The sequence below is a fragment of the Delphinapterus leucas genome, chromosome 12 (assembly GCF_059928025.1).
Source record: "Delphinapterus leucas isolate spDelLeu-1000000601 "Yukka" chromosome 12, BTC_Dleu_Yukka2, whole genome shotgun sequence".
NCBI lineage: Eukaryota > Metazoa > Chordata > Mammalia > Artiodactyla > Monodontidae > Delphinapterus > Delphinapterus leucas.
This window is the reverse complement of record NC_143140.1, coordinates 64,776,812-64,791,647: the sequence shown is the minus strand read 5'-3', so window position 1 is coordinate 64,791,647 and position 14,836 is coordinate 64,776,812. Positions and strand designations below refer to the sequence as shown.

Below are 14,836 nucleotides of genomic sequence, written 5' to 3'. Positions count from 1 at the left end.
GCGAATTCCAGCTATGCCTAGTGGGGACAGGGGAAGAAAGAGAGCATGAGAAAAGAGTCAACCATAAATACTTATCTCGGACTCTGAAATGAAGAAGTGGCTCAAGGAAGCCCCAGGCATGTCATGCCACTTGATTTCTGGCAGGGGCAGATACTGAAGGAATAGCATTCTAGGCAAAAGGCACACACCGTGGAAAGTCTTGAGACGGGCAAATGCTTGTTGTGTTCAATGATCAGGAAGGAAAGTGAGTGGGTGGAGCTGAGTGAGGCAGGTAGTAATAGATGAGGCTGGAGGTGTAACAAGGGACAGATTATGTAGGTTCTGCCAGGGCTGGGAAGCCACGGCAGGGCATGAGAAGACAAGTGACATGACTAATCCAGCTGCCAGGTTGAGAATAGACTACACTCCAGGATGGAAGTAGGAAGACTAGTTATGTGGGTATTTCAGAATTCCAGATGAGATAAGATGATGAAGTAAACAGTGGAGGTGGGTAAGAAATGTTTGGATTATATATGTGGAGGGCAGAGCCTACAGCATTTGCTGAAATATTGGGTGTGTGTAATGAAATAAAAACTAGAGTCGATGATGGTAAGGTTTTGGGGCTAAGCAAATGGAATGAGGGAGTCACCATCAACTGAGAAGGTGAAGACTACAGATAGACCAGGTTTAGAGAGAAAGATGGGAGTTCAATTTTGATATGTTAACTTTCATTTGTCTAGTAAACAGCCAAGTGGAAAAGACAAGAGTCTGAATAAAAGGGAGAGTTTGGGAGTCATGCGCATGAGATGTTTTAAAAAGCCATCTGATCACCAAGTGAGTGAGGGTAGATCCAGAAGAGAGGAGAACCAAGGAATGGGCCCTAGAACACTCCAATGTTAGCGAAGAAAGGGAAAGACCAGCCATGGAGACTGAGAAGAAGGGACTAGCAAAGCAGGAAAAACAATCAGGAGGATATGTTGTCCAAGAAACCAAATATGAGGGAGAGAAAAACAGACAAAATGAAGCTGGTAAATTAGTAAGACAATGACTGAGAATCAATATTTCCCCATTTTCCTTGCTACTACCTTGATCCAGGTCCCAACTACTCTTTCCTTCCTTCCAATATTTCCCAAACCACTCTGCAGATCACCATTAAGCATATATTTCTAGAAAACCTCCCTTGATGTATTCCTCTTATGCTTAGGAGGTCTTACCATGAGTCTAGGAACCAGTTCCTGGCCTGGCTTTTGAAGTTATTGTGAATGTGAACTCCGTGTTCCTTTGCAACTTACCATCTGTTCTCTCCATTTTAAACTCAGTGCTCCAGACAGGCCATGTGTCTTGCAGGCTTTACTTCTCCCTGGCTCTGGGTCTTAACCTTGGAGGTATTTCCCTCTAAAAGATTGCCCTTGAACTATTTCCTTGATTCATACAAATCCTTCAGAGTATACCTCAAGTTGTTTCTTCCCAGAGAGCATCACCTTCTTTTTGATGTTCCTTCAGGGTGTTAAGGATAGGGCAGCTCTCATAGCTGGTTCCCAATGCCGTCAACAGCATCCCATGAGTGTTTATAAGATTCTTAAGAGTCTTTTAAAAAATCTATTTCTTTATCTATTTAATAAAATGAATAAGATCTGGATTCCTTCTCACTTAACTTGGAAGACTGGATATTTACATCTTAAATTTCTATTTTCCCTCTCTTCTGGTATCTGCTGTTAGCTCATAGGTATAAAATTTCATTAAGAGCAAGTTTCTATTTCAGGTTTGCATCTATGAAATGAAGGTAATTTGCATGCTCAGGTAATGTCGGAATTCCTGGGAGACTGGAGAATGAGGAAGATGTGCTATACCGATCACAAGACCTTGGTAAATGGATTGTAACCTCCGACTCTCTAGAAACACTAACCGCAGATAATCCTTTTGACAGATAAATTCATGAAATTGAAACATTATGTATACCTGGGTAACTGTTTCTTTGATGAAATGGAAATAACAGCTTTATTTCAAATAGGGCTTGGGCATTAAAATTAAAAGGCAGGTATATGGGACACAAGGATAATACAAAGTTAATGTTTCAGAAAGGCCATTGACCAACTCTACAGGTACTGAATTGCTTTCGCATTACGAAAATAGTTTTCTATTGATATGTTCCATGTTTTAAAAAAGATATACACAGCTTTTGAGATTACTTTCCTTATTCATTCTAGGATCAAAATACCAAGAGTACCACTGCATTAATTCCTTCTTTATCTTCCAGCAGTTGGTTTATAGGCCAGTCCATGCCTTATATTCTAGTAAAACTTAAAATTTTATAACCAGCCACATACGGTCTCCCTTTCTTATCATAGGGTCTTTTGGGAACTGACCTATCCATAAGTGTAGGGCAATGAAATACAGCCTATATTTTTCACCATGAACAAAAAGTAAATTAATTCTCTCAGTCTCCACTGGGAGCCCAGTATGTACCAGCATTGTGCAAGACTGATGCATCTTGATGAATAAAGTCTGAAGTCTAGAAGAATAGAAATATTGAGAAAAGAGTCTACAAAGAATTTGTTTAAATCAGTTCCAGAATTTCCTGAACCTTCCAATATACAAATAATTCAATGACATACCTGAATTGACAATAACCTCCATTCTGACCAAGAGTCAACTCTTGGTAGACTGTGGCAACAGAAGTGAAAGAACAAAAATAACAAATATGAAATACATAATTTGAATACCCCACTGTAGCACCTTCTCAGATTTCCTTCCTTTGCTTCTACTGTGAACCCATGGCAGTGTTATCATGTTGCAGAATGGTCAGTACTCAATGTTACCTCTCCTTTAACCCATCACCCAAAGAGAACATAACCATAACATTGTGTTAATGAAAGTAAGTTATAAAATATACAAATAAATTTTAAAAGTTGAAAGAGAAGAGTGTGAATAATCCACAGATTAAACACTAAATAATTAAATACTTGAGAGCAGGCTATACTTGTAGGACTAGACCCTTTTGGTATAATTTTATAAATATACAATAAATTTGTGTCAGAATTTCTTAGTGTATATCATTGCCAGACCTGTAGAGTAAGAAAAGAATGTTTTACATTAAATTTATTTTGTAAGCTGCTGAATATTTTCTTAGCCAATGTAAAATACAATGTAGTATTCACACAGCAAAGTGAATATATTTCACTTAGATTACTTCATAAGATAATATTTTTTTCCTCTCTGTTAAATGATAAGGAGCATGCTACACTTTACAGGACAATTATTTATAGCCTATATTGAATATGATCCAGGTTCTCAATGTCTTCCATATTTTTTGCTCATATGCCCTCTTAATGCCCTGACATAGTAATAGACTATAATAGCGAACTCATAAAATGCAAGAGCCTTTGAAAGACATTTCCTTAACTCTTCAACTAATTGGCTGGAAAGTTAATGTGACTTCTCAGATTATTAACATTGTAACTGATAACACAAGGTAACACATTTGGAATTTGGAAATGCTTTAGGGAAAAATGCAGGGGACGCGGGTTCTGGCCCCGGTCTGGGAAGATCCCACATGCCGCGGAGCGGCTGGGCCCGTGAGCCATGGCCGCTGAGCCTGCGCGTCCGGAGCCTGTGCTCCGCAGCGGGAGAGGCCGCGGCAGTGAGAGGCCCGCGTACTGCAAAAAAAAAAAAAAAAAAAAAATTATAAGCTTGGTTTTATTCCAAAATAAAGTGTAAATGGAATGCCTTTTGCTGGGCAAGGGTTTTCAATAAGCAGAAAAACAAAACAAAACAAAACAGAAAAACCATATGGCATTCTCTTCTCTCTCTAGCCCCCAAATCCCACACTTCTTCCTTCCCTCCCCCTTGTCTTCCTGCCTTCCTTCTAGTACATGTGGTTTATTGGATACGGGTGCAAATGACTCATTTTAGTTCCATAGATCTTGTTCAAAGATAATATAATGGCTCACAAGGGCATACTGGCATAATTTTCATGGCAGAGTTGCATAGTTAATAAATCAAACACAGGAAATCAAGCTATAAAATAAGTATTGAAAATTCTTGTTCCAAACTCTGTGCCTTCTCTAACGTCAGCCCCTAGTATATCACCCCATGACCTCACACACACTTCTACGATGTGATGAAGCATTCAAATTACATTTTCTGCCCGAAATTTTAGATACTTTTCTCTTTACCAGTCCTAATAAACCCAAAATCTATTCATTGGATTTTGAATGTATGTTTTTTAAAAATTTTTTTTCAAAAAGTTTGGTTTGGTTTTAATTGATGGTGATACTGGGAATCAACAGTCCTGGATTCAAGTCTTGCCTCTGCCATGACCTTGTGTGTTCCACTGTGTGTCAGCTCACATGTCCTTATTGCTTCTTGATTCCAGATTGGCATGTTTCTATTAGCAAGTATTCTATCATTTGTACCACAAATATTGTGACCTTGCCTAGATTGTAAACCATTGCACTGCCAACAAAATCTCTGCATTTAATTTGTAGAGTACACATCGTCCTGGAGACACAGTCTATACTCTTCAGTGATGAGAAAGAATTAGAGAATTATTAGAAGTCTCAAACTATTAAATGGTGAATTAATAAGGGAAGAGACAGAAATAAAAGTAATTTTCTTAATCATTTCTGGTATAAAACAAGGGCTGGATCAACCAGTAGCAGAGGGAAACAATAGAAAGAGTATACATAAAGTTTAAGACTGTGAGGATAGCCAAACTGAAGTGAGAATGACAAGATCCTATGTGCAGAGATTTCCTATATCTTCTTTATGACTTATTTTCTCTTATACTGTCAGCAAATAACAAACATAAATGTAAATAAGTTTACCAGAGATGTGTTTCAAGAATAGGAATTGACTTATATTAACATATAAAGGTTGAGTGACCTAATTCTGTCATGTTAATGAGCCCTATTCTTGGGCAGACATGAATTTTATTATTTAAAAAAAATTTTTTTTAATTGAAGTATAGTTCATTTACAATATTGTGTTAGTTTCAGGTGTACAGCAAAGTGATTCAGATATAGACATAGTTTTTCAGATTCTTTTCTATTATAGCTTATTACAAGATACTGAATATAGTTCCCAGTGCTATACAGTAGGTCCTTGTTTATTTTATATATAGTAGTGTGTATCTGTTAATCCCAAACCCCTAATTTGTCCTCCCCGCCTTCCCCTTTGGTAACCATAAGTTTGTTTTCTATGTCTGGGTGTCTGTTTCTCTTTTGTAAATAAATTAATAGATTTCACATATAAGTGATATCATATAACATTTGCCTTTCTCTGACTTACTTCACTTAGTATGATATTCTCTGGGTTCATCCATGTTGCTGCAAATGGCAATATTTCATTCTTTGATTTTTAAATGACTGTTTCAAGAAGACATCAGCTATTGAGTAAAAGGCACTTCAGTGAAGTGGGCCTTTTTTCCCTGGTGCCGTCATCCTGGGAGAAAGAGCATATAGAGAGAAACGAACTGAATTATTTCAGTTTGAATTCAGATCACAAAGGACTTAAGTCATTAAATGGGGATCCTATATCAAGTTTATGTACCCTATTATTGACATAAGGTCTAAAACAGGATTACATATAAGGTGGGGGAAGGGTAACAGGGCAATTCATTGAAAGTAAGAGACAGAATAATCTGTGTATGGCTCTTACGGTTCCTACTTAGGGAACAAATGATTAAGATCTTTGAACAATCTAAATACCATAGCAGTTGAATATATACCACCGGGCAGGTCAACGTTTTAATATTTAAAATGCTATAAGTAACATTTTGGTAAACTGGCGGATTTTTTTAAGAACCTATTTTACTTCCTTTAGTTGTTCATGGTGTGTTCCTGTAATGATTGAAAAGGGTTAAATTTGAACTGCTAAAACAAGTAGCTAAAAACTTATCTTCATCTAGTAAATTGTTAAATGCTGGCATAATATCCACTTTGATACAAAGCTGTGCTAAAAATGGGTTTTTTAAATGATTTTTACTGATTACCACTGTTTCTTCTAAAATTATGTAGATGGGAACACTAATTTGAGCCTGAAAGCTTTTATAATCGATGGTTACTTCTAAGCCAACTATAGGGTTTTCTATTTTTTATTATGTATAAAAATCAGTACTTCCTGCTTCAAAAAAGCGCTACCACTTTTGTTTAAATGATTATACTTACATTAAGATTATCAGTGTTAACATAAATCTAAGTTGACCATACATTCTGCTTTGGGCCACCTGCCATCACCTAGTATAGACACTTTCGACCCTGCTTATGAGTCTGCTGACTACTGGCTCATGGGTCTGAAGCAGTTCATCTGGACTGGGGGAAAACATTAGTTCATTATGGCTGCTGTAACAAATTACACAAAAATAGTGGATTAAAACGACATGTATTTCTTCTCTTACAATTCCAGAGGCCGCAAGTCCAAAATCATTTTCACTGCACTAAAGTCAAGGTCAACCAGCAGGGCTGGTTCCTAGAGAGGCGCTGAGGGCAGAATCCACTTCCTTGGTTTTACCAGCTTCTAGAGCTTCCTTCCTTGTATTTCTCGGCTCATGGCTCCTCCCTCCATCTTTAAAGCCAGGATCTTGGCCTTCCATTCTCTAGCTGCTTGGGTCACATCATCGTCTCCTCTGCTTCCTTCTTACAAGGACCTTTGTGATTACACTGGGCCCGCCTGAATAATCCAGGATAATCTCCCCCACTTTAAGATCTTTAACTTAGAGTTGCAAGTCCATTTTGCCACATGGGACATGGACACTTTTAGAGGACTTTTATTCACCCTGCCACAGGGGGTATACTTGGGGGGTAGGGTGGGGGCAGTGTGAAGCTTGAAGAACTCTTAGGTGACACTTTCAGACAGTAATAGCTCACATATGTTGAGTGTTCGCTATGGGCCCACGCAGGCACCATCCTGGATCCCCTATGAGCATCAAACCATTTAATCTATAGCAATGGATCTTCATCCCAAGGCACCAAGAACCTGGGACTTTTAGAGTTAGAAAGGACTTTAAAATTTATGTTCTTACCCATCTCATTTCCCACTTGAGGAATGAAGGCTTGAAATTAAGAAATTAATTGAAATTGAATTAATTGAAATGCAGAGATGAAGTGATTTATTCAAGGCTACACAGCGAGGGTGGCAAAGCCATTGGGGGCATACTGTGCTCTTGTCACCTAATCTAGGCTAAGAACACGCAGCTTTCCTGCTTCTCAAGGGCACACCTCATGTGATGGGCACAACCCCAAATTTGTTGTTTAAATCCTAACCCCCTGTACCTCAGAATGTAACCCTATTTGGAGATAGGGCCTTTTAAAAGGTAATTAAGGTGAAATAAGGCCTCTAGGGTAGGGCCTGAATCCAACATGACTGGTGTGGTCATAAGGCAAAGATACACCAGAGACACACAGTGAGAAAGTAGCTTCTGCAAGCCAAGGAGACAGGCCTCAGGACAAGCCAAATACCTTGATCTTGCACTTCAGACCTGTGAGAAAATAAATTTCTATTGTTTAAGCCACCCAATTGGTGGTATTTTGTATGGTAGCCTGAGCAAACTAATATACCCCGGATAGGCCACAGGCCTTAGAAACTCTTTGGACTAGAGGCAGCTAGTTCATGGTCCAGATTCCTGGGGTTTCCCAGAGGAAGAAATGGAGTTTATAAGTAATCTGCAATATTTATAAAAGCCTAAGGGAAATGCACAAAATAGAGTCTAACTAAAATTCCAGATTCCATTGCTTTGGGGTGGAATTACATCAAGTCAATATGGCGATATCAGCTATTTCATATGCGTCTAAAATTTTACTTAGCAACATGTCTTTGATTAATTTAAAATAAGAAAATTATTTATTGTTTAATAAACTTGGTTTGTCTGGTAAGTAAAAACTCAGGCTTTTTGATGGAGTGGAGGCTGAACAGAAATCTCTGCTCTGAGCTCCCAATTCCTTTATTCAAATCTTCCAAGACCCATGCTGTTTAATCCTCTTCAAATTGCTAGAGCTCTTTCAGGGGTGAGCTGAACAAATTATATGGCTTTAGTCATTTGTCACATCAGGGGTGTCGTGAGCCATTGTTTTCAGATCTGGGAGTATCAGTGACATTTGCTAGATGCTATGTATCTGGTTATTTTCCTGAAAGTCAATGAAATTTTAAGTGAAAATCATCCTAAGTGTATTAGTCAGGGTTCTCCAGAGAAACTAAACCAATAGAAGATCAGATAGATAGACAGATAGATAGATAGATAGATAGACATTTATACACACACACACACACACACACACACACACACACACATATATTTATTTTGAAGGATTGGCTCTGGAGCCAAGAAATCCTACTCTCTGCCATCTGGCTGCAAGCTAGAGAGGCTCAGGAAAGCAAGTGGTAATTCTAGCCCAAACTCAAAGACTAAGAAACCAAGGGAGCCAATGGCGTAAGTCCCAGTCTGAGTCCAAAGGCCTGAGGACCAGGAGCACTGATGTCCTAGGGCAGGAGAAAGTGGATGCCCCAGCTCAAGTAGAGGGAGGGAATTCATCCTTCCTCTGCCTTTTTGTCCTGTTCAGGCTTTTGGTGGATTGGATTAGATCCACCTGCATCGGCGAGGGCAATTATCTTTACTCAGTCTACCAACTGAAATGCTAGTCTCTTCAGAAGACACCCTAACAGACACACCTAGAAATCTGGACATCCCTTAGCCCAGTCAACTTGACACATAAAATTAACCATCACATCCAAATAACAAAATATGAAAATAACTTAATACAACAGGTGGATGGACCTAGCTCTTTAACCTAATAGAAGCAAAAGAAAAAAGCCAGAGCACCCAATGCAGATGCTAGGGTATCAAGCACCTTCAGTAGAATGTATCTGAAAGTTTGAAAAATGGTACTTTGAACAGAAATGTACTTTATTCAAAAAATAATAGAAATGTATGAAGAACACACACTAGTATTAAGACTGGAGGTTTATTAAATGCTTTATCGTAAAGTATTAAGCCCACTCCATTACAATACACAGGCTTGATGTTCTAACAAGTAACACCGTGCCTCAGTCCAAGGAAGCTCGTGATGCTAATACAAGGTGGAATTGTGGGGAGCTACAAATACAAAGCTATCTTCCTTCTCCTCTTCCACAACAACTGCAATACTGATGTTCAGAAATGTGTATGCATTGGGAAAAACTTGTAAAATTTCCTGAGTATTCCGTCAAACAATTTTTTAAAATTAGGTTACCTTAATGGAAAACATGAAAATTTTCTGATGGAAAATCCATTTTAATATTTATTGTCTTCAATAACTGAGAACCACAATCCAAAATATCTATTACACCATAAGAAAGTCTTCGGAGTTATCATAAGGCTTTCTAGCATAAGGTAGATTTCAAGGCAATGTATCAAGGACTAAATTTTCTTCAACCACCAACTTAGTGATATGCAAAGATAAAAGAAATGTCAAGGTTAGCTGACTGTCTTCCAAATAACAGGATCTAAAAGATATTGGGGGAAAACAAGGATGTGGGAGTGAGTGGATATTAGATGATAAGAGAGACGGCTAGGAAAAGGTACTGAGACTAGTTAGCATTAACTAGCATGTATTTTTATTCATTAGTCAATCTTTTCTTCATATATATAATTATTTCAAGATAGCACTTCTAAACACTAAATTGGTTCATTCATTTTTCAAGTCAGTTGCAAAGAAATTTTGATTCTGAATATCTAAAGTTATAGTTGAGCATTTTGATATTTACCCCTAGGAATATCTGGCATTCTCAGCCATGGCTCTTGAATACATGGTTTCTTAATAAAATATCACTAAAATAGAGCTGATGTTGAAAAAAATACTACCTACCTAGAGCTCAGGGTACTAGTCACAACCAAACTCAACCAATTCTTGTCAATTAGCTACTCAGAACTAAGCCAATTTACCCAATTCACACTATTTAGCTTGCACAGAAGCTAGATCTTTTTCCTTTTAAATAATTTAACCGATCCTATATAAAAGCAATTTTTCAGAAAATGACACCTAAGATTTGCATTGAATTTGGCACTTCTAGTCTACACTTTGATACCCTGCCTCTTCTAAACTGGACACTTTGCTCTATGAATATGACCATCAGTGAAAGAACTTTAAAGTAAAGAATAGGAACTTTAATTTGGATGGAAGTATTTTGTATTCATATTAATGAAAGAACCCATGCTTTCAAGGGGACGGAAAAAAATAAATTCATATGTAGTAATATAGAGTACTGCAATCCGAAGTAATCCAAACATATAACCATCTCCATTACAGAATTAAGCAGCCAGGTCTAATACACTACAAACCATTTGATTCAAAAGGCTTATAACCAAGGCTTTAACAAGGGAACACTGGTGGAAATAGGTTTAGAATATATAGCCTTGTAAAATAAGATATTTTTTCAACATTAAAACCTTGTTTCAGAAGTTCCCCGCTTCAAGTTGTTACTCAAAAACTCATCATGTTCAAAACTCAAATTATTGTGAGATCTTGAAATCATAAGAAGCTTCTCCTTATTGGTAAAGTCCTTCTTGATTGCAGCTTGGGGTACAAGCAGCCTCTCCATCGGGTCCTCTTTGTTCTCTAGTTTCATGTATCCTTTGCTGTTGCTTCGATCCAACCGAGGCCAACTTGGATGTTTCCGTTGTTCTGCCTGAACGGTTAAGGTGGAGTGACCCCGGTCTAAGTCTAAGGATTTCGAGTGTGACGAGAGCAAATGCAAGGATGTGTTGGACCCAAACTGTCTTCTAGCATCCCCAGGAGACAAGAGCTGTCCAGCCCCAGGTCCAAGGGCCACAGAGGACTTGTACTGACTTGACAGTGACTCCCCAACAGAATTATTCCTTGGGAGCATCATACTGACTGGCTGGAAGGACTGACTGGTATTGGGCAAAGGGACCATAAGGGAGTCCATTGACAAATTCCTCGACCTACTTTTGAGGTTGTCAGCATCCTCAGTGATGTTATCTATACTGGGCTCATCAATAACGCAATTATTAAGTTTGATCACGGGCAATGTAAAAGTACTGATGGACGATGACACAATTGACTTGGTTTCACATTTCTTAGGGCCACTGGTCTTATCACCAGTTGTCTGGGAAGGAGGTGGATAGAGGCCACAAACAGAGTTAGAGCTGTCAGAGAGCAAAGGTGGCATAAGATGTCCAAAACTCTTACTTTCATTTCTCACCAGCTCGTCCTCCTCAACAGAGCCGTCCATGCGAAAACTGCTCCTAAAACCTGAAAAAGAAGCAATGGTATTTGCTGCCAGTCTCGAGGCACAGGAGTTCCCATTCTGTTTTACCTCCGTTTCCCCCATTAGACCAGGGTAGATGCCATTCATATGCTTTTGCTCCTTGATTCTTAGCGTGTGGATGTCGATGACTGTGGAATAGATATCCCTCATATGTATGACTTTTGTTTCTTTGTCACGGTTCTCGTGAAGAATGGCATTAGCACAAATGAAAATGAAAATGCCAATCCCCATTGTGAAAGGGCCAAGCATTTTCATGTTATCAGAATGCAAATGCTGCTCAAAGAAGCGAACCACCACACCACCTTGGCTCCGGATGACCTGAGTTTCGTTTGTTGACAATGTCGTCTCAGCATCGATAAAACGTTCTTTTTGAGGCCAATATCCAAGGACTGCCATTGCGATTCCTACAATGGAGATAAGGACTCCTAAAATGAGGAAGAAACCAGATGGGGAGTAAAGCCGGATTTTGCCGCGAACAACCACGACATCGGCCCGAGGTCGACGCCTGACCGGTTTCTTCTCCTGGGCAGCAGGCGACGGGCTGAGGTTGACATGATGCTGCGATCTGGCAGAGTCTTGCCTCTTCAAGGCGGCCAGGCCAGTTATCACTCCACCAGTTGCTATCATAGTTCAGTCTTTTATGCTGAAAAGAAGAGAAAAAGACGACAATCTTAAGTATGTTCTGAGGTATGCAGAGCAGTTCAGCACTTGTTTATATAAGACGTTATGGAAAAACCCGAGCGAACGTTTTGGCCGACGCTGTATATTGTTATTGCTTCGTGTAATGCAGTGGGGCCGAGGAATAAGGCTTTAATTTGGGTAGAAGTTTTGTTTATCGACTAATGTAAAATTCTGGAGATTTCCTTTTTTGGCTGAATTAGTGTTTCTATTATTAATGAAATGTGAGCTCAAGGTATATTTTACTTAAATAATTTTATCACTTATTATATAAAACAGTTCCTTGGTCACAAGATACACATATTCTCTATCTCTGTCTCTCTCTCTCTCTCTCTCTGTCTCTGTCTCTCTCTCTCTCACACACACATCGTCCTTCATTATCTGTTATTTTAAAGAAACAGAAAAATCCAGAACACTTAATAGGCCCCAAACAAACTCTAGATTTACAAATAGAATACATTCCAGCAACTCACAGTTCTAAGACCATTCTTGTGAAGGTCACCAATGAACTCTTAGCTACCACGTTTAATTTCTCCTGCTCAATTCTCATCTTCCTCACTTCTCTCTTTCCATGGATATTACCTGACCCTTCCTTTCTTGAAACTCTCTCTTGTCCAGCTTTTTATGATACTAAGTCTTCTGCCTCTTCCCTGACCTCACTGACTATTTCGATTCTGGCTCATCTTCTCTCACCTACAAGTAGACCACCTTCCCTCCAGTGTCCTGTCCTTGGCCATCTTCTCTTTATGCTCTCCTTTGGTATTCATTTTCCCTCCCACGCTTTCCACCATTTCCTTTAAGCTAATGAGTCCCAAGTCTGTATTTCAAACTGTAGCCTGAGTTTCAATTTCACATTTCCAGCTCTCCACTGGGGGACATATATATGTACATTCATGTTCCTCTAGCAAAGCTGAACTCACCTTCCATCCCACAGCACACAGAGCTGGACTCACCTTCCACCCATACTACTTGACTTGTCTGACTTTTTCAATGCTCTCAGTTCTCAGGCTTGACTCTCCATAGTTACCTTTAACTCCTCCCTTCCTTCTTCCTCTCATCTTCCAATCAGGTTCTAACTCCTAGAAATTTTCACTATAGAATGTCTCTCAATTCTACCCCTTCATTCCAATCCTGCTCTTCCCAGCCTAGTGCAGGTCTTATGAACTCTTACTAGACCATTATAATAACTTCCCAACTGGTCTTCCAAACTCCATTTCTCTTCCTCCACAATCAAGCTCACACGCTGAGGGCAGATTAATTATCCTAAAATACAGTTCCGAAGTTGTTTAAAGAGTGGAAGAATGGATAAAATATTCCCCACTACCTACCAAAGTTTTAATCTGGGATTTCAAACCCATGAATTCAACTACTGCATTTAGCTTCATCTCCAGCTGCTCTCTTTCATTTACAAAAACTAAAACGCAACCATATTGCCTGTACTCCATACTATACCATTTCTGAGACTCCGTTAATAATGTTTCATCTGTCTAGATCCCCCTTTTCACATATTTCACATATTATCCTCTGGCTAATCACTGAAGCTGATATTCCACTTCCTTTATAAAGCCTTCTCTGACTCACTAAGCAAACCCCTACACGAGTTCATTCCTCAGAGCATTTTAGCAAGTGTTCTACGGCACTCACCATATTATAATGTCTTAGTTCTTCCACTTCTTGTGGTCAAACGTCAAGTTCAATCCACATTTTTATTATCAGAAAGATTTAATATAATACCTTACACATAGCTAGTGTCAAGAGATATTTGCTAAAATGCTCAGTAAGGGAGTAATACTTTTCCTGAGATTTGCTACATAATCATAATATTACTATACTAACTTTCCCAGTTAAAAATTTGAACAAATTTAATGCCAAAATAAACAGCAACATTTTGTGACTTGGTAAAATATTTGTCATTATTTGTGATGAATAGCTCTCAAGCTGCCAAATCTGGCTGGTAGAAAACAGAGAATATTTTAAGACCCACAAGGTCTCTGGCAAATTTCTGAGAGGGTTGCTTCATGGCATCGAATTCTGTCTTGCAAAATCAAGCTCTCCTTTTGAATTTCTATTTATGATTTTTGAATTGTCCTTAAATAACAGGGTCGTGGATGGTATCTGTAGTTTTAGCTAGCTGAACTGGCTGGTGAGTAAATCCAGGCTTCGTTGGAATTGTAAGTTAGATTAAAGTTAGTTGAATATTGGAAGAACGAACCATATTATAACCCATAGCTCTAGTCTGTGAAATTTATCAAAGTATACATACCATAGCTTAGAACCTTTGCCAAACCTTGGCTAAAACAAAGCTTAGTGTCAACCTACGTTTTCTTGAACGAAAAACAGCTTCGAGCTCTTGAAAAAATGCTTAGATTACATAGGAGCCATCTAACTCAATTATTTCCATAACGGCAGGATAAGAATTTTGTCTAAACTCTTTCTGAATAGAATGAAAACAAGGGCAAAAGACTCGCATCTGGTTTAAAAGCAGCCTCGGTGAATTCCCATTCCATACACATTCCCAGTCCTCCCCAACTTGGGAAAACATTTTCTGCTAGTGATGCCATTTTCTATTCCTGAAGCTGATAGAGGAAAAGGGGCTGGAAGAGAAAAAAAATAGTTTGAGAAATACAGATGAGGAGAGAAGGTGGAAAAGTGCAGTGAGTGACTGGGCTCTTTTGTGAGCAAGCACAGCCAGTCAGAAGAGACAGGAAGAAAAAGCAAGGGCCGTTTAAGAATGTGAACGAAGGGAGGGAAGATTCCTGGAGGAGTTTATGAATCGAGATGAGAATGAGGGGGAGACAGAGGCTCACACAGCTTCTTCAGCCAGTCCGCCCTGGCCAGCCGGACAGGGGCACCAACACGCCCAAGGATCGGCAAGCTCAGGGTGGGTGTCTGTCCTCCCTCAATTCCAATCAAGGCA

General features: G+C 39.0%; 1 protein-coding gene across 1 annotated transcript in view; it reads right to left on the bottom strand.

Annotated features, from left to right (window-relative positions):
* Nucleotides 1-622: 622 nt before the first annotated feature.
* The window catches only part of TMEM200A (transmembrane protein 200A), a 78,312-nt gene continuing 64,098 nt past the window's right edge, over nt 623-14,836 (bottom strand). The window contains exon 3 of the mRNA XM_030760296.2: nt 623-11,884. Within this exon, the coding sequence (XP_030616156.1) occupies nt 10,393-11,868 (1,476 nt within the window). The 5' untranslated portion in view covers nt 11,869-11,884 and the 3' untranslated portion in view covers nt 623-10,392. The remainder of the gene's footprint in view (nt 11,885-14,836) is intronic.